This window comes from Hypomesus nipponensis, chromosome 5 (assembly GCF_054491055.1).
Source record: "Hypomesus nipponensis isolate SF chromosome 5, ASM5449105v1, whole genome shotgun sequence".
NCBI classification, from domain to species: Eukaryota; Metazoa; Chordata; class Actinopteri; order Osmeriformes; family Osmeridae; genus Hypomesus; species Hypomesus nipponensis.
Genome location: NC_140365.1, coordinates 10475599 through 10502943, shown reverse-complemented (window position 1 = coordinate 10502943; position 27345 = coordinate 10475599). Strand labels below are relative to the sequence as shown.

The window sequence follows — 27345 nt, the reverse complement described above, 5'->3', positions numbered from 1 at the left end:
CACCTGACGCTAGTTTGCCTGATACGGTCCTGAATGGGCTACACCCAGGCTGGTGTTTACTTCTGAATGTGGTCACTCCGTGACACAGCTTCTTAGCAAATCCTGCTTTAAATTGTCCAAGGTTTTCAAAACTGTCTTTGGTGAAATGGTTTGAAACTTTGTTCTTTGTAATTCCTGTGGAAGTACACAGAGCAGCGCACAGCTAAGCGGTTGACATTTTACCCACCGAACTGTCGTTATTCAACTGTGACGAGGTAAACTTGGTTTTGCAGTCAATGACCCCTTTAATCAATTACTGTATGTTACAGTTGCTGGTAAAGTCAATGATGCGCTATGATGTGCCTCACCAGATGGTTTGACGTAACTGTCTGGGAAGTTGTCCTCGGAAACAGTTTGGAAAAGAGCAGGCACTTTCGTCACATCTGTCTATCACCGTCTATAACAGATTAACTTCAACCATGCCCTTAGCTGCCAGTAGTTCCTCATAGGATACGGATTGGTCTGGGAACTGTGGTTCAGGCACAAATGAATAACTTGGAGCTTGGTAAAATAGACATAAAATAGAAAACAGACTTTTCTGTCCTTGTACCTATCAGAAGGCTCAGTGCATCAGCAATACTCACACTCCGCCTACTACAAACCTCACAGCTGCCATGAACCTGAATGACTTCTCAGAATTCACAATCAGAATCAGAATAGTGTTTAATCGCCAAGTAAATGGTCACAAACAAGGAATTTACTTTGGTGGGCAGGTACATAGAGTAAACGTAATAAACAAGATCAAATGTACAACAAAATACTGGCAGAGCTATACAATATAATATAAATTAAAGTACTATTAAATAATATAGAATAGCATAATATAGAATAAAAAATAATACTGAATGTGGTAAAGTGACAGGGTGTATGAAGTAAAATGACAAGTGTCAGTGTCAGTTTGGGGCCTTGTTAATAAGGCTAGTTGCGGAAGGAAAGAAACTGTTCCTATGCTGGAGGTTTTGGTCCTGATGGACCGCAGCCAGGGGAGTGGCTGAAACAGAATGTGACCAGGGTGGGAGGAGTCGGCCACAATCTTCCTCGCACGCCTCAGGGTCCTCAAGGTGTGCAGGTCCTCGAGGGTAGGCAGATTGCAGCCAATCACCTTCTCAACAGTGCAAATGATACACTGCAGTCTGCTCTTGTCCTTGGCCGCGGGTGATGGAGGAGGTGAGGATGGATTCAATGATGGCTGTGTAGAAGTGCACCATGATTGTCCTTGGCAGGTTGAATTTCTTCAGCTGCCGTTGGAAGTACATCCTCTGTTGTGCTTTCTTGGTGAGGGAGCTGATGTTCAGTTCCCACTTGAGGTCCTGGGAAAGGATAGTGCCCAGGAAGCGGAAAGAACTCCACAGTGTTGACTGGGGAGTCGCACAGGGTGATGGGGGTGAGTCGGGCTGTATTCTTTCCACAAGTCCACAACCATCTCCACTGTCTTAAGAGCATTGAGCTCTAAGTTGTTCTGGCTACACCAGGTCACCAGGTTGTTGGGGGCCAGAGACTCATAACGTGTCAACAGGAAGTCACAGTGAGACGTTATGGCCAGACTCCTAATTATAAGGGGGGGGGGGGGGGGGTCCATTATCACACACAAACACAGTAACCCACACACCTGAAACCGTGGGTGACCGGCACATTTGAAATGTTTTAGATGGGGAATTTTTATGGCATTCCTGCAGATGCTTGAAAGCGGTAGTCTTCGGCTGAAGTCTTTACAGATGGACATACTCAATTATGCTGTTTATGTTCTGGATGCTACTGTTGGACAGGTTGTTTGGACAGCCTCTGCCAAACATCTGTTACATTAAGGAAATGATTATGAATGTAAAATGATTCTGATCTTTCCCTAATAAACCTTGTTTGAGTAGCTATTAAACATTGTTGCTCAATACTGTTTCCTCACACTGTACATTAATTAAACTACAATATAATCTACACAAATCATGTAAATGCTTCAGTTCTACGCTCCACTTCAGTCATTACAGCTTCTAATTGCTTTCAGAAATGTTCTTCCTACTTGCTTGCAGAATTTTTCTTCCCACTGGCAAAAAGAATGAGAAGAATCCTTTAATCATCTCACACAAATGGCACACACACACACCGGTTAGGCATTAAGCATGAGTTACCATGGCGATTGATCCCGGTAACAATTGATCCACCGTCGTGATACAGAAAACCCTGGACTGATTCTGAAGTTACCTCGTTACCTCAAATCTTGATTCATAGTACAGGCCCCTGCTTTCATGGAATGTGTTCTCAGCTCGTTTTTGTACATTTTTCATTTTTGTTAATGTTGTTGTGTTAAATGTTGTTGTGTTTTCAACTTTTGCTTGCTTTGCTAATGTTGTGTTGTGCACCCGTGGGCTGGTGTCAGCCATATCAGCAGTGCTCAGGGTCCGAGTGCTCAGCCATTCCCTGGCCAGAGACATTTATACTCTCAGTAATGTACCGACAGAGACACATACACACCCACCAACACATTGATTATGGTTGAGCAATACCATTTCCCAAATGTAAGGAGAGTGACACAATCACTCAGAAAACAGAGGAGGTCCGATTTCTCAAATTCAGATCTTTTATTGTTGCATTACTGAACACAATACAATAGAGAAATCTATTAGTTTGAACATGGATTCTGATTTGCACTCCTCTGTGAATGTTATCTTCAAGTGTTACAATGTGAATGCAGGAGAGGTAGCCAGGTAGAACATCAAAACATTTATTTACAGTCTATTTACAGTTTATTCTTGATAATAGGGAAATTACGCATAGTAACAAGGGTAAGACAAAGAATGGGCACAAAACAGGAACCTAAATACACAGAACCAAACAAGACACAGATGAAGATGATAAGACAAACGAGAACTGAAACCACTCAACGAGACACAGGTAAAGACAATGACTGACACAGGGAAGGGCAGAACCAAAAACAACATGGGGGCATGGCTGTGGCCGTGACAACAAGTGTCTTGTTTCTTATCTCACTTGATTTGTGTCTCTTACCACCTGTTGAAGACTGAGCTGTAATACATGAACAAGCTTACATTGGTTGGGCTATGTATCTGCGACGAATAAATACATTTCAGATCCACAAACACTCATTTTTTTCCAACCTAATGTATACAGTGTGTTGACAGTGTTTTATTTATTTGTTTCTTGACAGTTTGCAGTCATGGGATCCAGCACAGTGCCCTAGATTTTAAGGTCTCAGTCATTCACGTGTTCTCAGAGTCATTCACGTGTCATGCGTGTCAAGAAAGATAGGACAATAATCCTAAAGAAACTAAGTATATACTGTACACCTATTATGTTCCTAAGAGTCTGCACTTCAGAAATGGGATAATGTCCTGCCTCACGTCTCCTCTCCCGAAAGTAGGTCAGCCTGTGCCGAGGGGTCAGCAGGACAAAAGAGATGGAGGTTCTTTGCTGCCTACTGGCTATGAGCTGTTTATCACCTCTCTCACACATACACACACACACACACACAGAAACATACACTCAGACAATCATATCATTGAAACAGTATCCATGACTGCTAGGCAAAGGATTTATATGGATTAAGGACACTACCCAAAAGAGGACAAACACAGGAGTTTTTCTTTCTGGTCCTCAAGTGTTTCTTCTCTGTTGTTGCCTTTTTAAACATCTGGAACCTTCCGTTTAACAGTTATACTGGCTGTAAGTTCCCAGCTAACTGTGATTAAACATGTTTGTCTTTCTTAAATGCAATTATTTCCTCATTAGAGGAGTGCTCTGCTTCAAGCAGGAGAGTGACACTTACAGAATGATATCCCCAGCTACCTGTGTGGTGTGTGTGTGTGTCTGTCTGTTACCTCACTTTGGTAATAATTAATTCAAGGGAAGGGCAGCCTGACAAACAACACTGATGTGGTCGGAAAGACAACAGAAAGACCCATAGGCATTTACACATGTACACACATGCGCACACAAACACACACGTACACACACACACACACACACACTGAACCCTTGCAAGACCAAGCCAAACACTGCCGATACACAGTTTGTTCTACACACCGCAGTCACATCATCCACAAGTCATGGACTCACATTGGAGCACCTGTGCACGTGTTTGTGCGTGGTCCTCAAACGGTATTGACATGTAAAAGTACTCTTTTACTCCTGGTTTATCTGAATTCTGCAGTCATCTCTTTAACATAATATGTTCAAATCCCACAAGAAGACCAGAGACTCCTAGGGCCATCTCACAGCTCATATTAACGTTAACACAACCTCTGGCTAACATTAAGCCTCAGTCATTTCAAGGAACCATAAACCAAGAATATTCCCTCCATGCTGAGGTATAGTCGGGCTCTTGTGTAACCTGGAAAGCCACTTATCAATATTCTCCAGTGCTCAATGTGTGCTACGAGATCTGATATGGCTTGATTCAAAGTGTTACCGAGTTCCGGAGGCGCTCATCGACTCTAATCAGTGACAGGGAAGTGTTATTCCAGCGGGAAAAAAAGCAATCCAAAATCTTTGGCTGTGTGTCTCTGTGTCCTGTTATTTACATCCGCCATAATCATCTTTATTGAAAAAAGAGAGAGCCTTGAGGGAAAAAAACATGTCCTTTGTACCTTGCCCAATCAGCAGCATGAACTGCCTGAAGTGAGACTTTGGGGAGCGAGGAGGCTTTTACCTTGGAAAAGCCCATCAGTCACCAACTCCAGACGAGTGGCACTTAGCTTGCTGTACTAGTGTGGTTCAAAATGACAAGCATTGTGATTCATAGCCACTAATGGTCGTGCACCCCCTCCCTCAATGTTTAAGAAAAGGTTTGAATATGGAGCCGTCCCACAAATGAGAAAATGTATTCATGAACTGAAGGAGTTGGGAAAGCATTCGGGTGGAGAAAAAGAGAAACAAACCAAGGCGAAGACGAGTGAAGGGAAGAAAGGAGACAAAAGGAGCGAACGAAAAAAGGGGATCACTGTGACACACAGAGAAAGGACGAGTATCTCGGAAAACACAATGCATTGTTTACACTACTGCGCTATCAACATGAGATGAATTTACTTGAATGTTGTGAGTGTTGAATGAATGAGTGTTTTATTTAATTATATGTATTATCTCTATTTTCTACTGGTCTCTCTGCTGCTGTTACACCCAGATAGGGTCAACTTGAACATTTTACATTTAACAATTACACTGTTTGTTACTACATTTACATTGTTGGTTTATTTATCTTATTGTTTACGTATTCATGTAGGTTTTGTTTATATGTTTACAGTGTCCATATGTTTTTAAATGTACATTTGTTTATATTTTTGGTTTATTATTTGTCCAAAAAAGTTGCCTGTCTTTCTGCTGCTGTAACACCCAAATGTACCCTTCTGAGGATTAATAAAGTTGTATCTACTAATCTCTTATCTTACCTCCATGGACACATATTCAGTCTTTGCATGTCCTGTATTCAGTACTGTAGCAGAGGTAAAGCTTTTGAGTTCATAGGTAATCTAACTGTGGGGAAGCATGTTGTGGTTTTTATTACAGATCCTCTGAAGCTCGGCTGGATAGGGTGGGGAGTATCTGAGGATTGTGATCTTCAGGTCACTCCTCAGATTGTTTGGATTCAGTCTGGACTTTGGCTGTAACATTGAAGAACATTCAAATACCTAAATATTGAACCCCTCCAGTATTGGTTGGGCTGTGTGCCTTGTGTGAACACAAGGGTTAAGGACATTTTTACATTTTGAATAAAACGTGTTAAAAGGTGTTTTCTTTTAGGTTCAAATCCCCCTGTACTGTACATTGCTTTAGATGTAAGAGTCTGCTGTAACACATTTTTACTAGAGAGCGCCATGTCTGGTAAGGGCAAAAAGCTAGTTTTCCCAAACTTTGATGATGGTTGAAGTTCTTTTGGTCTTTGCTCATGGCCCTGTCCACATTTTCCTCTGGCACAGAAGCTATCAACTCCTCCTGTTCACACAATCTATCTTTCATAATGCTTAGCCAGTAGTTTACTCATTTAAAATTCACCTTTTTTATATGTTGAGTCCTTTGATCACGGAAAATGGCCTTGCTTTTGTAATTGCTCTTCTTTGTCCTTTCTGTTTCCTGCTAAGGAATTCAGTTGAAAGCCAAAGTTCTAGAAAAAAACTGTACTCTGATTTATGCAGTATACTTCCATCCTAAAACACCCCTGAGACTATGCAGGTGTCAGTAGTTTGTTTATGTCTTTGAACATTGTCAGAGTCTTCAATTGTCAGATAAAGGGGGGGGGGGGGGACTCATTCCTGCGTGAGTGTGTGTTTTTGTGGGTTTGCCAGGATACTCAGCATTCACTCAATGTAAGCATTTGTCAGGAAGATAAGGTATGACATCATCCATGACACGGCTGATATCTCGCGTTGTCATTAATGTGCCCTAAATATGTCAGCAAATTGGCTCTCCTTTACTCTCCTTCCCTATAAACCATGACTGCCTCCCACTGGCTCCACCAACACCACACACAGCCACATTAGGTGGGTTTAGAGATTCCTCTCTCTGTCTCACCATTTGAGTCTTCTGTACTGTATACACTTATTTCACAAAAAACACTTGTGCACCCCTGTGCTACCTTGTAACACCACAAACAAAATGTGCCGAGAATTCATTAAATCGTGTCACTCTCAATCGGTTTTAGGCAGGGGTGTGTGTTTGCCACTTGGATTGTATGTTGTTTTCTTGAGTTCATAATCTCTGCTGCTCTGATGTCCGTTGATTAAGCCTCGCGGCCAAGACATGTTCCGAGATGAGACGGCCCTCAGATAAGTGGAGCTGAGCTGGAGAGCAGAGGGAGTGAGGACAGGAGAAAGAAAGAAAGAAAGACAGCACAGAGTCCGAGAGTGAGCGAGAAAGACTGGATGTGAGGAAAAGGGGGAGGGAGAGATGAAAGCAGAGAGGGCAAGAGCTCTGAGGTGGACAGGAAGAGGGAAGGCAGCTCAAAAGAGCTCGGCTCAGGCTGTGTGTGCCACAGAAGAGTAAGGGAGGCATTGGGAACATGAAGGTTTTGCTTCAGTGCTTTGAAATGTGTGCAAGAGTCCTTGAATGCACTAAAACAGTGCAGTATTTGGATACTAACACAATCACAGTTGTATTTGTAGTCCAGCAAAGTGGGTTTGAAATGAAATACTGACTATGAGGCAGGCGGTGTAGACTGCAAACTTTTTAATGTTTTTTTTTCAGCTTTTTAATTTAGCCTCATATTGTCTTTAGAAATACTTATTGGTAATACTACCTATTACCTCTCACTATCACCCGGGGTCCTAAAACAATAGGTGTAACTTTTTTGTGGGAGCTAAACTGATGTTTTTGTGTGCTTACTTAGATTAATGTTTTATATATTTTTTTCTTAGGTTTGAGTTTGCTTTTGGATCATTATAACTCCAAGACAACTGAATGGTTAACGTTGACGTCTGTAAAACTGTGCAGCTCATAGGATAGGAATTACAAACAAAATGCATAAACCTTTCATAAACACCCCTGCTAAAAGAATAAATTGCAATGTATTGCTTAATGCTTTACCCGGTAATGGCACTGAAATAATCAAATTGAAATCAAATTAAATCAAATAAAACTGTATTTGTATAGCCCTTTTTATTAGCAATTTCACTCAGGGATTCACACATGCCCATAGAACTGCCCCTCAACCAACCTAAACCTTCAAGGAAGACAAGGAAAAACTCCCGGAAAAACTCACTGGAGAAAAAATGGAAGAAACCTTGGGAGGAGCAATTAAATGAGGGATCCCCTCCTCCAGAGACGGTTGGTGAAAGAGAGGTGCAGAACACAGGCTTAACATAGTCATACAGCAGGGAAGTGTAAACAGTGTTGAAACACCAAAATCCAGTGTTTGACTTGGGTCAGTTGGTAAATGTCAGTTTAAGTAGGGGTAGCCACAGGGCTGTGCACGGCGCAGCATCACAGGCCGTGGGTTGAGAAAAGGGACCGGGAACTCACTGTTGTCCGTCATGGAGACCAGAATCAGAATCAGAATTGTGTTTAATCGCCAAGGAAGTGGTCACAAACAAGGAATTTACTTTGGTGCCCAGGTGCATACAGTGAACATTTAAACATAATGAACAAAAAGAAAATTGACAAAATAAAATAAATAAAATATATAAAATAAACTACTGGCAGAGCTATACAATATGATATCAAATAAAATACGACAGATAAAATAATATCAGAATACAAACTTGTTTCCGATTGGTGACTAGATCCAGGAACGACAACAGTAACAATCTACAGTAACAGGTTTACTTTATTTGTCAAATCTAGATGGAGCGACGTGAACATATAGAAGCTTTATTTATAATTTAAAAGTTATATATGATACATATACAGACAAACACACACTTCAGGTTTACATTGAAAATACATACACACACACTTTAGCAGTCGTAGAACTAACTAATAACGTTTTTAACCTAATTTTGAATGTCGAAACGGTATCAGCTTCCTTAATTGAGACAGGTGATTTGTTCCAGAGAATAGGTGCTCTATATGAGAACACCCTGCCTGAGTTTTTTTAATTAATTTTGGGAACCACCAGATAGCTGGCCTCTTGTGATTTTAGTGACCTTACAGGGTGATAGGGTGCAAGAAGACCAGAGAGGTATAGTGGTGCCAATCCATGCAGAGATTTGTAGGTTAGTAATGGATCTTTGAAATCAGCTCTGTCTTGGATAGGGAGCCAGTGTAAAGAGACAAATAGATGTTATGTGATCATACTTTCTGGTTCTGGTCAATAGTCTAGCGGCAGCATTTTGCACCCGCAGTACATTTTTTAAGTAGGTCAATTCTTTCTGTATTTTATTAGGTAAAAAAATGTGTACCTTCTTTATCCTAATTGGGAAGAAGGAAATTTGCTGTCATCCAAGTTCTGAGCCCAGAAACACTTTTCACTAGATTAATAAACAACAAATACAGAAGTGTAATGGTGCACTGCAGATACTGTGGTGTGACAACCAACATCTTACACGCAAGTCTGCTATCCTCTCATTCCTTCGCAGCTGTCGTGCACACACAACATGCACACATCATAAACTTCTAATCGGTCCCAAGTTGTCCAAGGGCACAAAGAAGGAAAGAAAGAGGACCGGGTACAGTTTCATCTGACCTACTTCAACTTATTGTGGGACACAAATAGATACTTGAATATTTATTGCTGGTAACGGAACCAAATCCATTAAAGGCAACGTCTCCTATATAATGCTTGCTGCATATAGCGTACATTCAGACAGGATTAATGTGATTGAAAAGGCTTTTGTGTTGTGGCCATGGGAAGACGGGTCTTTGGAAAGAAGGAGATTCGATTTGCAGCTCAGAGTGACAGAACTACTTACAAAAGAGCTGTTACATAAATTATATGTTTGGCTTGGATTACCGCATGCACATCAAGACAAACACATTATGGCCATATAGTATGTGTGTGTGTGTGTGTATTGACTTGCTCACACCTACAGTAGCTGATGGGGGTAAGTCTCTTGCAGTTTCTCACACCTATCTGACACTGGGACATTCATGTGTTTACGCTACTTTAATGTCCCACACAGCTGTTGCTGGGCAGAAGACTGAGGTAACAATTACATCCATTGCCTATGAAAACAAATGTACTTTTGCCTCAGTTTACTGTGTCAAGCAATTATCACTTCTGACTACCGTATTTTTTGGAAAACTAGCCGCATTTTTCTATAAACCGCACCCCACCAGAATGGGAGCTTAGTGTTTGTAAATAAGGCCTTTGCACACTGGGTTTGGGTTACTGTGACATTTGATGAGAAGAGCTAATGAATTGATGATTCATATATTAATTCATAAGCAGTAATCAGCGTCTTTCGCCTTATAATTGGTGAGGGCCCGTCAAGTGACGCGAGATCGGCGGCGTTTGAGTGGCCCCTAAACATTAAAATATGTCAGTAAATCATAGTAAATTGACATTTATTAAGTTTACTTCTTGAAGTATTTACTTTAATTGAAAGTGCACTTGAAAGTATTCCAAAGTATACTTTGAAGTACTTTAAGAAGTATACTTCATGAACTTAAAGTGCCCTACACAGGTTACTTTAAAGTATTCAAAAGGATACTTTTAAGTACTTAAAAAAGTCTGTTTCATAAACTAAAAGTGCACTACACAGGCTACTTTAAATTATTCAAAAGTAAACTTAAAATCCACTATAAGTGTACTTTAAAGTGTACTAAATGAACTAAAAAGTGGGCCAATTTAGTTTACTTAGTATAAAAATAGTATTTAAATAAGTATACTGCTAGTATACCTTAAGTACCATGATAATAGTATACTTTTTATACTTAAGAATCTTTACAAATAAAACTTGAAGTATACTTTTTTTTATAAGGTATCTTACAGCATGCCGTTGTGTAACACACTTCAAGCATTCAAGAAAAAAGTGTTTCTACTGTTGTTTTGTCATAAAAATGTGCTATAAGATATTTCTAAATAAAAACCGCACCAACAAAAGAACAATTTAAAAACGGGGTATAAACCGTGCTTTTATTTACGAAAAATATGGTAAAAACTCATCTCCAAGACAACAGTGAGGGCTTCGCTTACAGCTTCAGTCCTAGGCCCTGCATATCAACAGGTCAGAAAATACAGCCTTTGAACCCATAGTCGGTTGGAACCACAAGCGGCAATTATAAATGACAGGCAGATGCAGGCATGCTGCCCCAACTATGCAGTAGACACACATAGACACTCGCACCAGCATGCAGATGCATGCACACACACACACACACACACACACAAACACACACACACACAGTTGATTTGTTTTCTGCTGGGATGTCAGCCTTATAAGGGCTGCACAATGAGCGCATACCAGGGTAGTGCTCAGTGGAGCGTGTTTTGTCACTTCTAATAAGGATGGTGAGTGGTGGGAAGGAGAGGAGGGAAGGAGAGAAAAAGGAATGGGAAGAGAGGAAAGAATGTATGTGTCGGCACAAACGTTTCGATTCATTTAGCAGTCAAAATTCACGGTAAAATGTCAGGCCTTGGATATCTTTTTTTTTTCTTCTTTCGTTCGCAATTACAACACTGAACGTAAAAAAACCCCCAATCAAACTCTGAATAAACAACCGTGGACTACTTCCCATTTTCTAATTAGTGAATGACTCATGGAAGTGGAATAATGACTCGGTCAGACTGCGTCCAGATGCACAAACACAGAGAACACTTGAACGCAAGCCTTCAAACCCGCCAGCCTGCCTGTCTGTCTCTTTCTGTCTGAGCAAACAACATGCCAGAGGAATCGGTACACGTCTAGGAGGGAGTTAAGATAACATTGTTTGGAGACAGAAAGAGAGAAAGACTTCAGCCAGATATAGAATGAGGTGGAGTATTATCGTGTTCCTCAGGGCTCGACGAGGAGTCTGTCTTACCCTGCTGTATGCTACTGGCTTGGCTTGATGGAATGAAGAGGGCAAAGTAAACATCCTGGACTCCAACACGAGCACACACACACATTCACAAACTCACGGGACTAACGAGCGGCTATGGGCCTGCGGCAGGTGCACATTCTGCTCCTGTCACTGGGGAGCTTGTCACACACTTTGCTGTGCACCCCATGGCACCCTAAGGCGTCCCTCTGAAACACACAAACAGATTACAGTGATGAACTCGTTTATTCCCCGCTGTCTTGCTCTCATTCACTCCTCCCCCCTCCCCCAACCCTCTCTCCCTCTCTCTCTTTCTCTACGCACCCTGTCCACCAAGGTTAAGAGCCAAACGTACTTCCAATTGGGAGTGAAAGTCTCTCTGAAACTTTTTTCACAGCTCTCTGGAGACTTCAAAGTTAAGGGGACGGAATCCTGGGTCTTGTGTGTGTGTGTGTGTGTGTGTGTGTGCGGGGGGGCAGAATGTATGTTTCTTTTTCTCTTTTTCTTTTTCTTATTTTATTTCTTTCCGGTGATAATGTGAACTAGAGCAGAATGTCCACACACTCCTCTCCTCTTCCCACAATGCATCAGTGTCAACTTGGGTGTGTCATCAGTGACGCATCCTCGGTTGGCGTCCGATTTTGCGACCGTCTCAACAGTCTTCACCTGTTCTTATTTTTTTCTCTCACATTACCGTCGACTCTCTTTTGTCCCACGTTGAAAGGGCACAACAGCTCCTTCGCCGCATCGCTTCTGTGGACTGTGCACATCTCTGGTAGGCTATCATTGGACTAGTTCAACTATTGAATTGCCATGGTAAGATCGGTAAGTCTGTGGCCCGTGCTTGGGCATGTGGGTGAAGAGGAGTCAGACATCTGTTTAGTAAAGCTCTGCCCTGCTCTTCCCCTTTGATGTCCCGCTGACGGACTGTTGACTAGCGTTGTGCCTTCACTGCACTGTCTTTGAAGTTGGAATCCCACGCCGGATTTAAAAAAACGTCTTATTTTTTGCAGTTACGCACACGCACGCACACAGGCCCACACACACACGCACACACTCACACACAAACACACCTCCCAAAGCAAAATAAGTTGTGTGAAAGCAGAGGAAAATGTGTTAGAGAACGAGTGCGTGTTCGTCTGCTGGGTGTCGGCATCATCGGCAAAAAACTCAAAGTAATTAAATGATAAAGCAGGAAGTGAGATAGCCGCACTACGCCGTGCACCTCGTTAACGCTTGGGTGAGGGAGACGAGAAGACGTCCTTTGATATGAGGCCCGAGTCCCCAGAGACAGGAACACGCCGTAGCACGGCCCACTCGCTTGGCTTACAAGTCCAGAAATGACACGGCAACTTAGCGAGACGTCAGCTGGAAACACGGCCATTTCGATTTTTTTCTTGTAAAGCAGTGCCCGTGAAAGGTGCGACATCAGGAACCTTTGGTGTGGCTGGTGGATAGAAGCCGGATGATGACACCCCCCATTCCCACCCCTCCCTCTCTCTCTCGCCCCATTCATTCATGTCATGATTGAAGTAGGTGAAGAGAGTTCCTCTGATTGGCCTCTCACACTCAAGATCCCAGTGCACGGATGCCATAGTAGCACTCCTCCCTGTTCTCCATTGTTCTCTCTGTCCAGCAGAGAAAGAGAGAGAGAGAGAGAGAGAGAGAGATAGCAAATGAGTGAAGAAAAAGAGACAAGGTTGTTACTGCCCAATTCCCTCAATGCTACTACTACTACTTCTCCGAACCTCTCGTTCTACACCTTTCTCTCTTGCATTCTTCTCATGGTCTCCATCCATCCATTACTAATCAAAATAGGAAAGGGGTGCCATACAGCCAATTAACAGGAGTTATTATGAGTTTTCCAATTAGGTGAAAGTCACCCTTTAAAAAAACAAGCCTAACAAAAGCAGTGTCTAATTGGATTCTCTTAAAAGGAATGCTGGGTCGCACTCCCTCAAGGACCAATCACTTAGCCTTGAACAAAAGTATAAAAGAAAACAACTTGCCTCATCAAAACAACAGTCCGCTCACCATTGAATGGTCTTCCTAGTTTAACCTTTGTCATGGAACACCATGTCATGGGGACATGTAGATTGCTAACATGAGCTGAACACTTTCCACAGTGGGAGAATTAGAGGAGAGGAAAACATACTAAAGCAAAAAAGTTGAGACATTGAAATCCAAGACTAAGCTAATTCTCAAAGCATGTGTACAGTTCTGCACAGGTTAGTACAGCATTGTTTTGATGTGCACCCCGTATTGCTGAGAATGGAGAGGAGAGCACCAAAAACATACTCAGATATATTGTAATGTATCTAATATTGGCTTTATTGTAGATATTCTGTAATACATGAAACGTATGCCATGTGTTAAATGGACATGGCGTTACTTGAGTGTTTATTTTCAAACACTTCCGAAAATGTGCATGTCATGTTTTCTGTCCTTGCCTTTTAGGTGTTTCCCTGTGTTATTTTCAGGAGCTGGCTCTTCGCTCTGCACGCAACACCGAGCTGGCAGTCACATCCTTCCTCCGTGGTGTGCAGCATATGTTTACGAGGCGGGGATATCTTTCCGCATAGTTTGTGTGGTCATCAGGACCTCTGTGTGCCCTGTGTCCGACAGATATATGGGAACCTGGCCCTGGGAGGAAGGGGGAGGGTGTTTGTGCTGACATAAGGAGAGTGACTAATTGCTGGGTAGGTCAGAGGATGTTTTCCTGGACCAGGCCTGAGGCAGGACACTGAGTCATTTCCTCGACTGTGTCTACCTTGGCAGTGCTTTGATCTGTTAACCTGAGCGCAGCTCACCGGGGTATGTCTTCACCTTTCGGTCGTTCTGTACTTCTCGCTGTGTGTCTTTTTGTCTGGTCTCTCTTTTCTATTTCTGTCTCTTGCTGCCTCTCTCTATGCTTCTCTCTCTGCTTCTTTTTTTCAATACCTCTCTCTCTGCCTCTCTCTCTCGCTGCCTCTTCCTCTCTCTCTCTGTTTGCCTCTGAAAGTTAGATTACCCTGGTCAAGCCATAAATGTTTCCCATGTGGAAGCTCGCGGTTGGATTGCCGCCTCGACTCACCTTTTCGACAAGTGGGTACATTTTTGCGCCCAATCGCTTTCCTGGCGCTTTCGCGTGCTTCTGCTTGTGAGTCTGGCATTCCTTTTCCGTTAACACCGTCGCAAAGAAACGCTTCCAGAAATGACAGGACTCGTGTTTCCCACCCCCGGATGGAAGCAGGCAGGCAGAAGACAATACGGGAGATGTTCTGAGCGCTGACGCCTGTTACGTAAGCGTGTTTGGCAGGTGTTTACAGAGCGGTGGCAGACTCCTGGCCTGAAGCGCAGCATCTCTCCTCACACTACGGAGAACAAAGACCCGGCATCTTCTTCTCGTTTCTGTGAAGCTTCACAACAGCCACCGCTGAGCTCCCACTCTGAAAGGAAAGAAGACGTGGAGGAGAGAAACTTCTAGTGGTTCGGGTCTCACCCCCCTCCCACCCCACCAGACTTCTGGTGATAGGAAGGTTCCTTTGTCTCTGATATTGTCATCTGGGGAACACACACACACACACACACACACACAGCCTCGGTCAAAAACTCTCACATTGATTGTGTTGACGCTGGGAAATAGGGACTGTATTAGTGATTGTGTGTGTTGAAAATAGCTACAGCTTATTAGTGAGAGATTGTTTTGGCTAGAGATTTTCTTTGAGTTTATTTGTGTGTCTGTCCCTCGCTAAACTGCAAAGGGTGTTTGTGTGTGTGTGTGTGTGTGTGGGGGGGGGGGGGGGGGGAGGGGGGTACTGTAGTTTACTGAAGAATAGAAGTGTATTTGAGGACAAGACTACCACACAAGTTCAAGATCAACAGGGTCTACAAATGTGAAAATTGTTTCTGGGTCATTATAAACCCTCCAATAATGTAAATATAAGAAATTGGGATTGATAGTTAAAGGGATACAAGCAATTCCTCACACCTAGCTAGTTAAGGCTAGGGTTAAGGTTAAGGTTAGGTTCAGGGTGTGGTGAGGAGTGAATCAGGAGGCGCAAATCATGATTTTGTTCCGCCCTTGCTGCAGCCTGTCGCTCTCTCTCACCGACAGTTTTATTAGATTTTTTGGTCTTTCGAGGCATTTATTGAATTTTTTTGATCGACAGTGAATCGAGCCCTGGGCCCTACGTTAGGCCTGTTGACCCGGTGAACCACCTAGGCACCTCTAACCCAACAGTTTCTCAACCCTGGTATTCCAGTCACTCCTCGCCAGTTGGTGGTTCTACTGACCCTAGTTAATTAGCAACCGTCGTTTTGAATCTTGTTACCAGAGTTTCTTGTTTGCTTAACCCTTGTGTTCTTAACGGTTCTTTTAACCGTTGGGCTGTTTCAGACCCCCCACCTTGCGAAGGTTAAAAGGAAATTCTGCTAAAAGTCTGCTAAATGAATAAATGTAAACGTAAATGTAATGTAAAAATTATTTTTATTTGCTTTTGTATTGGGTAAAATTGGGTAAACACAACAATGGTTCGTTATGAACCTTTTGGTCATGTGACCCGAAGGCAGCACAAGGGTTAATCTGACGTTTGTCTCATGTCTCCAACTCGTTCCTGTCTGCCGACCAGCCAAACCTGCCCTATAGTGTCTGCCCTGCTTCTTCATTCCTCATTAAACACACTGTCGAGCCCCAACCTTATCCTTGTGTTTGGTGTCGTGCAGTAGGGTCCACTAGCTTTGCCCCCCTGTAACAGATTTCCTAAGGCACAGGCAACCGATAGAATGATTTGTGGTTGCTTCCTGGTCATTAAGGCTGTTATTGTCATTATCTCAGCGAGATAAAAAGGAGGAGGTGAAGGCAGAGGGAGCTTGTTTGGTACATGATGGATTTAGACTGCGACTGTGCTAATGCAGTATTGTGGCGTGTAAATGTATGTGTCTAGCATGGCTGGATGAATAAGTGAACAAAGGATTGGATTGTGATGGATTGAATGGACAGGCAGATTGACTCGTAAACAGATTGATGGAAAGATGAGTGATCTTGGACAAGGAAGTTCACGGATTATCGTGACGATGAAGCCACAGAAGGAATCTCTCACACGCCTTTGTGTGAGGTTCAGCTTTCCTTTTTCTTTCTGTGACACAAACCTTGAATTGAGGCACACATAAGAGGCATTTTGCATGAGTGCAATTGTAGCTGGAGGTGCCAATCTGTTGGTTTTGCCCACACACCACATCTACCCTCACACAGCAATATCCAGTGGGCAGACTGCATGTTGTTTTTTTCCTTTGTCTTAAACATGAACAAAATGTTGCTGCCTCTACATTTACAATAGATCTCTGAAGCATGCTGTTATGTCAATTTGGTGACCCGCACTTGCTTTTTTGAATTAGATTTGGTTCATTGCACATAGTTTGCAGTCATTTCAGTAATGGGAATAGATCGAATGAATGAATAAAACAAAACGATAAACATTGTAAATGAAATGTATTCACGAATAAGCCAGTGCTATGTGAATGACCGCTGGTTGTTCTTGCTGTGAGTTCAAAGCCAATACCTCATCCCTCGTTTTCTCTACACAAACCTGTGACTCACTGTTGCGAATGAATATAGGAAAAAGGGCAGTAAAGGGACAAATAAAGGGATTCAGATTCCCAGCAGAGGCTTGAGTGCTGACAAGAGCTCCGGGGCAAAAGAAAGGAACAAGTATTCCCCTCTACTTCCCCCCGTTTCTCTGTCATCCTTCATATCCCTTTACATTCTCTCCTCCCTACCCCTTTCTAACTTGTCTTCCCTTCTTCAGCCGCACAAATATCAGAAGGAAACAAATGCCGGCATTGTGGTTATCTGCGTTTCTACGCAAGCTTTTTCGTTCTTTGCTCGGCTGTGACGAGGTCCACTTGCTTTCACAGTGCAACCACTCTAGGCTACTTTTCATTCATATTGTCCTTCACAGCCCTTGCATGTGGATCTGAAGGGAAGCTGTGTTGTTGTCCCAAACCTCCAGCTCATACGGAAAGTCTCACAGATGTCAGCCATCCACACTCGTATGACTTACTTACAGGCCGACGAACACCGTGTATCCTTTAGCTGAACAGCAGAGGGCAATTGCGTAATTGGGTCCTTTGCCCAAAAGTGTGTGCGCGTGTGGGACGGGGAGGAGCGGGAGGGGGGATATTCGCTAAGTCCATTTTACTGATGAACACTTTTGAACTCATGCAAGCGTGCCACTGTCACAACACGGTCATCACGTCTCCAGCTCCAGCCCTCTTTCTCACTCTATTTCTCTCTCCGTCTCCTGCACCCTTTCTGTCTCACTCTCACAAGCGATTGGATTTTACAAGGGACCTTGACGTTCTGTTGTGGCGTTCTGTGTACTATTGATGAGAAGGGCATCTGGTATTAACCCTTGGAGGTAGAATTATTATTTCTTGATTCCTTTCTTTGTACTGCTCTTTGGCACGGGTTGTATTTTGAGTTGTACTTGTCCAGTGAAGCTCAGTTCCATGATACTGTCATACCTCTAAGATGAGTCTTAGTAGGAGAAGGCTGCTTTGCCAGGGAGAGGGTGTGTGTGCATTTGGGTGTGTTCACATGTGTATGTGAGCACAAAAAACAACTTTCCAAATTGCTCTGATAGCAGCTCCTGTAAAAATTCCTATTCTATCAAACACGTGTTTTCCTTGTCCTTGTTTTCACAAATTGATGGATCGACGGAAACCTGCTGTGATGAACGCCTTCTCTGTTCTCTCACAATACGAAAAGAAATCTTCTACCGGTAAAAGGAAAAACACTATCATCTTGCTGGGTAGCCAGTTTGGCCAGCTTCCCTCCTCCAGGGATGTGGAGGTGCTTCTGCAGGTCTCCAGACCACCAACACAAGAGCTGCACCAGAGGTTCCTCACCCAACAGTATCTGCCCTAGACTAAAGCACACAGAGGTACAACAGCCCCAGAGACCACACTACCATCTAGACCTGTCATTACCAAGCACTCAAGAACAAATAGCACCGTCCCTCAAATTGCAATGTACCATTTGAAAATTGGCTGGTGGGCACTGTCACTCGTACCAAGATGAAAACACTCACACAAACAAAACTGCTTGTGGCATCGTACAAACACACACCCTGAGGTTTCAACTCACGCTCTGAGCAATAAGGGAGAACCAACTAAACAAAAATGTGTATTCCGCCAAAGGTCACACAGTCCTTCAAGGGCTGCCAGAAGCCAGTGACAGTGCATGCATGCGCACATGCAGCTAGCGTGCCTTCAGAAGGAGCACTCATCCATGAGAGGGCAGATGGGTTTCCTCAAAACAGCAAATCATTCGCAATGCTTACTGAAACAATAACTTCCAAACAAAACACTTCCACTTGATTATTTCCGTACATCTCTCAAACTATACAAGTTGTGGAAGGCCTCATTCACCCCACCCTAGTTTACATACCAGGTTTAAGTCATACTGAACCATGAACAAGCCAAGTCCTACGGTCTTTGCAGGAACAAGTTCCAGTATTATAAGAGCAGTTAACTTATCAAATCACTTCAGGCAGAACCAGTCAGCAGGGATCACTTCACTCAGAACTGCTGACAGGATTTTGATCAAAATCCACAGTAACTTTACCCTTTGATTAAACAGGCTATCGGTTATCTACATGTTAACACCGAATATTGAAAGAAACAGAGGCATCCCATTCTCAGTTATCTAAATGCAAGACACGTTTTAGGTGAAGCCAGAAAAGACAGGCTAAAGTGAGAAGCAGAAATCAGTTGAGGTGTAAGGCTTATACTGAGCAGGAATATTCTGGACATGCATTCCTTGGTTCTAGAGAACGTATGAGAAACGTCTTCCCTTATTCTTGTCTGAAGACATGCACCTTCCTCCAGGACATTTGGCCGTGGTCTCACAAAATAAACCAAGAAGGAAGGCTCACCTTACTGATTGGGATTACTGGGACAATTGTCTGGAAAGGAGCAGCACGCTCCAATAACAATAAATTGTCTGGCACTGAGCTGTGTGTGGTTTTGAACTTGCAGATGGCCCAATTGGCTAACAACGTTTATAAGGGACCTTTCGGACAGTAATATTTTTTCAAAATACAATAAAGAAATTACGACATCTCATTGATTCTGTGAAATGAATGCCTCAAATATAATTTTAGATCTCATTAACATTCAATTGGAATATAATAAGAGCCTTCTAGTCGGGGCGTCGTGAGACCCTTTTTGCTGTGCCCCAGTTAAATCAAAGGTTGAGGTTTAACAATTTACTTTAGTCAGTGCATTAATTTAGATAGGCCTACTGATCATCTTATTTTGACTAAAACAACATTACATGAAACTAAAATAAAACTATTTGCGCTGAAAGGAATGCGGAAAAAAAATCCCTGCCAAAGCTGATATCAAACTTGTCCCTGAACTGTTGTAAAGTGGGTTAAGCAAGGGGAGTTTCTATAGCCGAGTAATATTGTGCGCAGCAAGCTGAACTGTCACATTTTACTTGGCCATTAAAGGTTGAGGTTCCAGCTGGACACTACAGTTCACGAGTTCAGTAATCACACCATAGATTGAATAGATAACTTTTATTGAAGCAGAGCTGGTAGCAGAGCCAAGCCCGATGGTGGAGGAGGCTGGTAACAGAGCCGGGCCTGGAACGGTTGGTGGAGGCCGGTAGCAGAGCCGGGCCTGGGCATGGACCCGGGGTGTGGCTGAGAGTCCTAGTGGTTCACGGCCGAGCAACTGCTCAAGCAGATCCCCAGAAGACAGACTCACCTAGCGGGCTGCAGCGAGCCCGACTATGGTGAAGGTCGGATGTTGGTCCTGACGTATGAGCGGTATGCCTGGGAGGACCGGCGACCCAGGAGCTGGATGGTGTGGTCGGCAACGCCCTGGCTGGAAGCCGCAACGATCATGAATGAATGTGCGGAATAGCACATTCATTCAGGGTCAACACCTGATTTGGCGAGGATGGTGGAACCAGAAGTGGGAGGCGACGTGTCCCGATTCCGTGAGGAAGGGTGGGCATTGCTTCTTGATTTGGAGAGAGCCAGGTTATCCAGGGACTCATAGGGGCTGATGGGAGAGTTAAGTAGGAAGAGGAAGATCGGAACAGCTGGCCTGATCTGCTGCATTTTAGGGTGAAGATGAAGGTGTCTGGGGAATATAGCATGCATGGGTGAGCGTAGGGGTCGAAGGTGGAACTCGAGCACCTCAGGGAGCTGAAGAAGTGCCCAGGAGGATCCAGCAGAATGCTTCAAAAACGGTCGAAGATGCACGGCCTGCTTTTGCATCCAATGCCAGGCAGACCAGCAAGCAGTTTGAGTCCTGTCAGTGTACCAAGAAAACCCAGCAAGACGGGCGGATGGGAGGGCCTCAAATGCGGCACCGAGGCCCGCTGGGTCGAGGGAGCAGGAGGAGCGAGAGCGGGAACCGCCGCAGAAGGAGCATGCACGGAGGTTCTGGCAGGCTGACAAGGAGCAGCCATCAAAATCACCATGGAGCACCAGGGTCTGCGCCCGTGGGGGCGGACGGCAGGGGAAGGAGGGCCGTAGGCAAAAGGGGGACAGGGGGGAGCCGGGGGCCAGGACCGGACACCCCAGGGCCGGATGGGAAGGAGAGCGGGGACAGGGTGGACAGCGAAACCCGACAGAGGAGGACAGGGCCATGACAACGGTGCAGGGGGCAGCAACCCGGGACGGAAGGAGAAGGACGGCCAGGACCACAGAATCACCCTGGGGGACAGCAGCCCGGAGGGAGGCAGACACAGGGGGGAGGCCTGGAGCCTGAAAGGGTTAAGAGAGGAAAAATGTTTTTTGAACCAAACAATCTACAAGGCCATGCGGCAACAATGAAATGACGCCATTTGAAAACGTTACTCAGTTCTAATGTTGCATGGTTATGTTCAAGCACTTACAATCCTTTACATGTATTCATTTAGCAGATGCTTTTATCCAAAGCGACTTCCAAGAGAGCTTTACAAAGTGCATAGGTCACTGATAATAACAAGATAGCCCCAAAGCATTGCGGGTAGCCAAAAACAAGTACACATTGTGAACAACCCAAAAATAAGTGCTAAAGGGAAGAAACCATAAGAGCATGTAGTTAAGCAAGTCACAATTAAAACAACATTAATCTAAGTGTAAGTGTACCTGTAGGAAAGCAATAAAAATAGGATTAACTTAACTAAAATAAAATACAACTGTTTGAATCAGCTACTACTAACCAACAAGAGCAACAGTCTAAGCAAGAGTCATTATGATCCTTGAGGAAACTAGCATTGGGTTCAGCAAACCATTCCTAAGTACCTTTAATCAGTATGGCTTGAAGGTAGAGCAGTGTTGTTCAATCTTGGTCCTCGGGGTCCACTGTTTTGCATGTTTTAGATGTTTCCTGCTCCAGCACACCCAATTCAAGCTCTGGAAACCTGATAACCATTTTATTTATTTATTTTTCTTCATTTTATTTTTATTTATTTTTTTCAATCAAGTGTGCTGCTGGAATAGGTAAACATCTAAAACACAGGACAGTGGACCAGCATTGAACAACCCTGCAAGAGCCTACACACCTGGTTTGTGCCAGAAAAAAAATAAAAATGGCAATTAGTGTCCTAAATGAAATGTTATGCATACCGCCTCCAAAAGTACAGCAAAAGGGTAGCTATAGTACGTGCTAAGGGAAAATTAACAAGTATTCTGAAGTGCCAGATCTACCAATACTCACTATGGGAGCAGTGACTCCCCCTACAGGATATTCTGTCAGTAAAGCCAGTCAGCAAGAAACCTTTCACAAGAACTGTGACAGGATTCTTATATTGACTCTTGACCTTTCACACAGGACATCTATTGAAATTTAAGTCAGTGCCATTTTACAATGAAAGTCCAATATGGAAAGGTTGAGGGGTCAAATTATCTATTTAACATCGGCTGGTTTGATGACTAATTGACAAGCAACATTGGTACAATTAAATAGCAGTGAAGTAACCTGGGCAACATCATGAGCCAAGATCATACAAAATTCAGAAGCACTGGGGGTGCAGGGAGTTACCAGTAACCATGTATTGTACACTGAAGTACAATAGAACTGCTACAACCCAGCAAGTCTTGCCATCAGCGTGGCAAATGGAGCCCCCAGCAGTCTAGAAAGAGTGAAGGGAAGAAAGGTTAGTCAACACAATATTAGCCAAAGCCCTTAACCTGTTCTTGCCCTTCATTCAGTTCAAGTGTAGAAATCACCACGAGGTACATGTCAAAATGCACTTCAGAGGTCTTGGGAAGTCATCATTGTGAAGAGCCAGTTTCAAGGGTTTACAGGATCAAGTGGGTCAATTAGATGTAAAATGACTCACCTTATGAAACATCTTGAAAACAATGCCTCATTCTTTAGGTCCCAAGACGGTGACATTAACCATGACAGAAAAGCAGAAACTCTGCTTTTATAGGTCAAACCACTTGACTGATTGCCTTTCATTGTGAAGTGATACACTTGCGTGATCGATCATAGAATGCAGAAGAGGCGTTTGGTAGAGAGAATACAAAATGTGAGAGTAAACATCCATTCCACTTGACTGAAGAGATGCAGGAGATCCAAACAAATGGAAATGTTTCATTGAAGTGAAGAACACTCACCTTGAAAGACAATCACAAGACAAAGGCTGCACTGTTCTTTCTGTAAAGCAAACTAAGCTAATGACCGCTTTGAAAACATAATTTTTCCTTTCCAGCCTTGATAGGAAACCGACTACTCAACACTAAGATGTACAAGTGCCTCTTTTATAGAAGGTCACACCACTCTTTGCTGATAATTGGTGTCAATATTAAACTGATGCACCTGTGTAAGCTATCAAAGAATAATGCAGAACAGGTGCAGAGAGCGAGAGAGCGAATACTTTTTTTTAGGTTTCTACCTGCAAATGTGTTCTTATGAATAGTCTCACAGACTGGTGTCTCATGTGATCACGCTAGCATTTATGATGTCACAAATGATCTATGAGCTCAACCAAGCTGTCAGAAAACATAAATACTGGAACATGATATGACAATAACTCCAATTTACATGAATTCAACAAAGTTTAGTTTTCAGTGACAAACTCTACCATCGGTCTCCAGTAGTTACAAACGGAAAGAAACTGAATACCTTAATTTATAAGCAAGAAAAGAACACACACATAGAGTCCTCCACTGCTCTGAGACTGACTTTCTTTATGTCTTTGTGGCTTCCTGTGTAGTTAGGCTACAAAGCTCTGTTGTGACCACAATCCAGCCTATCTACATTTTAACCAATCTTTCAGTTTAAGCTCAGCAGTTGAGTGCAGGAAGCAGAACATGGCTACCACTGTGACTGTGACCGCTGTCTCTCTGTTTCTCTTCGCCTCCATCCCAGGTAATCTCATGCTAGGGCTGGTGTAACTGAAAATATCAGGGCTGGTTCTTGCCCTGGACAAAGATTTGCTGCATTTAAAAACAATAATAAATTAAGCTTTAGGTACATAATCTTTTGTGGTCTGTGTTTGGTAAAAGATGTATTATGTTGCTTCTGGGTGTTATTTAGTATTAAACCACTGGATAGTGTTTTGATTTGGAGTTCTCATCCAACTCCTTTTATTTTGCTACCATGTGTTTTTATTTGTGTGCTACAGTATGTGAGGATAAACATGGATCATTAGATCAGGTAGATTAGATCAAATGAGTTTAAGCACAACCGTTTAGGAGGTGAGACGTTTTCAATTGCTCGTCATTCAGCATAGTAGATTTATATGGCCATGCCATAACCATCTTGAGTCTATGGTCCCTTTTAAGGAGTTACCACCTCAATTATTCTATCTGATTAGGTTCCTTGGCCAGAGCTTAGTTAGATGGACAGCGTTGGTGATCTCCTTCATATGATGTATTTGACAGGGTTCGCAGCTGATCCAGTTCGGCTGACAACAGCACTGGCAGGCAAGAACGTCACTCTGCACTGCATCCTGGACAACCAGAGCCTTAACATCACCCAGATTGAGTGGACTAAAAAAGAAGAATTTACCGACCACAAGATCATAATTTATCACCCCAATTTTGGAGCTTATCTGTTTTGGGCCAATGTGACGGTGGAGGCAGTAGTGGATCAGGGGGGGAGGCTGAGGGGAGCACATCTGCACCTGTCAGGGGTCCAGATAGGGGACAGCGGGCTCTACTACTGTGACCTCAGCACGTACCCCCATGGCTCCATGAGGGTGGCTAACAAGCTGGAGATCAGAGGTATCGTACTCCCATGTCTCTGGTCAATATCTGGTCAAATAGAAACCCTTCATAAAAATGCTAGAATTTCTGTGTTACAAAATCAAGTGATGTTTGTGATGCGACAATTTTTTCTCTGTCAGGACCAACCTTGAAGACCCCTCTCTCGACCGGTGGCAAGACTACACATGTTTGGTCTGGCATGTCCTTCTATGTTTCTATGTTTATTTGTTCAGTTGTTTATTTGCACCTTTGATGTGGATCAGTGGTGTTCTGTGAGGGAATCATTACATTCTCTGATACAAGAAATGCAGCCAGTACATTACTTGCAATACGACTTTCCTATCAATACTTTCTGTTGCCATTTCCCTGGGTTGTTAGCCAATTTGGGTAGACTTCCTTGCATTGGCAAGATCCTCTCACAGGACCTCAAGTGGGAACTGAACATCAGCTCCCTCACCAAGAAAGCACAACAGAGGATGTACTTCCTGCGGCAGCTGAAGAAATTCAACCTGCCAAATACAATAATGGTGCACTTCTACACAGCCGTCATTGAGTCCATTCTTACCCACTCCATCACCATCTGGTACGCTGCTGCCACTGCCAAGGACAAGGGCAGACTGGAGCGTATCATTCGTACTGCTGAGAAGGTGATTGGCTGCAATCTGCCTGTAGGACCTGCACACCTCGAGGACCCTGAGGCGAGCGAGGAGATCGTGGCCGACTCCTCCCACCCTGGACACTGTTCCAGCTACTCCCCTCCGGTAGAAGGCTGTGCTCCATCAGGACCAAAACCTCAAATCCGTATATGTTCATTGTTTGCATCTTCCTGCCACAGTAAATTCCGTGTTTGTGTAACGTACATGACGAATAAACCGAATTCTGATTCTGATTCAATTCAACAATTAGGATGTTTTAAGTGAAATTCTAGGACCCTTCACATGCATGTTAACATTGTCAATTACTTTCAGGATATAATGTCAAACTCCTACGTAGGACATCCCCAAACACCAAACGTATTTCGTAATCTACTGGTTACTTAGAGTAAATATTTTATACAATATCATATTCACATTTTAATAGATATTTAAAACTAAGATTGTTATGGATTAAACCGCATAAGTTGATTTTCCCCACACCAATTGACTGTCCCAAATACTGAACATGATAGCTACGTAAGAGCCCACATAAGCAGAAATCCGTAGTGATGTCATTTGTGAACGATGTTTTCATTTTAACGAATCTTTAATGTGGAAGTAAGAGATTGATTGATTCATATTCTTGTGGCAAATAAAGCCTACTCAAGGTCCAATGTTAACGTCTGTCAACAACAGCATGATACATTTCCTGATATTATGGTATGGCTTTTGATTTTGGTGTGCTACCCCAAGATTTTCAGTGGCCCCGGTCTGGCCACCCCTATGAAAGATTTCTGAAGATGCTACTGCATCTTCGGGTACTGATTGAAGACACAGTCAGGAGGTGAATGAGTAATTTCTGTTTCTTCTACCAGTACTGATTTTTATTTCTGTAAGGCACGCTTAATTCAAGTCTGTGAACTTTTAGTGGTGTTTTCCATAGGGGGCATGCAGCAAGTTCACAGTTGTTGCACTTCAACACCGGCTCCAGCTTTATTTGGAACCAACATGAAGTTGTGAAGAAAGTATCACATTTGTTAGTTGGCCATTTTCAGGTATGATCATTCCTAAATATACCATTGTATCAGTTTTATGAAGGTTTAAGATATACTGATAATCTTGGTAATACAATAATATAGTGCAGTAGCCTACATGTGTAACCTGATCTCTCTTTTGGTGTGAACTACCGCATGCCATCTTCTTATAGACAACACCACTCAAAGTTCAGACTTAAATAAGCGTCTTACAGATTTTTCCATAAACTTTTTATATAATAATCTAAGACTATTTTGCTTCAATTGTACATTTGTGTAGCAGATTATATAAAAAAAAACTTCCTCTAATAAATACAGTACAAGATGGTCATAATCACACTGGCATTTAATTAATTATCACGGCAAACAATTACACTGCACTAAACTGTAAGTAAAAATAACTGCTGGTATTTGATGGTTGACACGGGACGCGGAGGCAAAAAATTGAATTTTGGCATGCAAGTCAGTGGTTTTCTGACATGAGGGAGCATCATGTCAAAAACCCACTGGACCTTCCATATAGATTTCTGCCTTTAGCCAGCAACAGGGGCAGTTCTACACGGGGGCCTACAGGGGCCAGTGCCCCTGTAAAAATGTCCCTGGCCCCCCCCTGAGCTAACTGATTTTTTTTTTTTTTTTTTTACACGTTTTTCTTCTAGTAGTCATAATGAAATGAGGAAGGGACATTGCAGGCCAGTAAATTAAAGAGAGAAACATATCAAGGTATTGAGAGAGCAAAAGGGATAGCCAGAGCCATTTGTATGATTTTAATACAAAGCAAAATTAAAGTATTTAATGTTTAAACATCATTTGTTTCAGTTTTTTATGTGCCCCTCTGATTAAACACTGGCGCCCCCTTGGCCCCCCCAGTAAAATTGGTCTAGAAACGCCACTGGTCAGCAACTAAGTAACCGGACATCCATTGGCCAAAAATACAGTATATAAACCCTGTAGGCTGATATCAGCTGTCCACCATGTTAAGAAATGACTTGTGTATCAATTGTCATTTCAATTGAATGTCTTAGTAATTAAACTTCT

At 43.0% G+C, this 27345-nt stretch overlaps 1 protein-coding gene and 1 long non-coding RNA gene across 3 annotated transcripts; one reads left to right on the top strand and one right to left on the bottom strand.

Moving 5' to 3' along the window:
* Positions 1-20039: 20039 nt before the first annotated feature.
* Positions 20040-23295, bottom strand: LOC146288437 (uncharacterized). 2 transcript variants are annotated; one of them, XR_014755197.1, is made up of 4 exons: positions 23046-23295; positions 22766-22901; positions 22465-22555; positions 20040-21203 (listed from the first exon to the last, which is right to left on the bottom strand). It is a non-coding gene; the product is annotated as an uncharacterized LOC146288437 (long non-coding RNA). The 2 variants fall into 2 exon arrangements; XR_014755196.1 differs by having other exon boundaries at positions 22766-23295.
* A 187-nt stretch (positions 23296-23482) lies between these two features.
* LOC146288436 (nectin-3-like) lies at positions 23483-25473 on the top strand. The gene is made up of 3 exons (XM_084698578.1): positions 23483-23799; positions 24315-24656; positions 24779-25473. The coding sequence occupies exons 1-3, from the start codon at positions 23742-23744 to the stop codon at positions 24889-24891; spliced, it is 513 nt and encodes a 170-aa protein (XP_084554704.1). The 5' UTR covers positions 23483-23741; the 3' UTR covers positions 24892-25473.
* The last annotated feature ends 1872 nt before the right edge of the window (positions 25474-27345 follow it).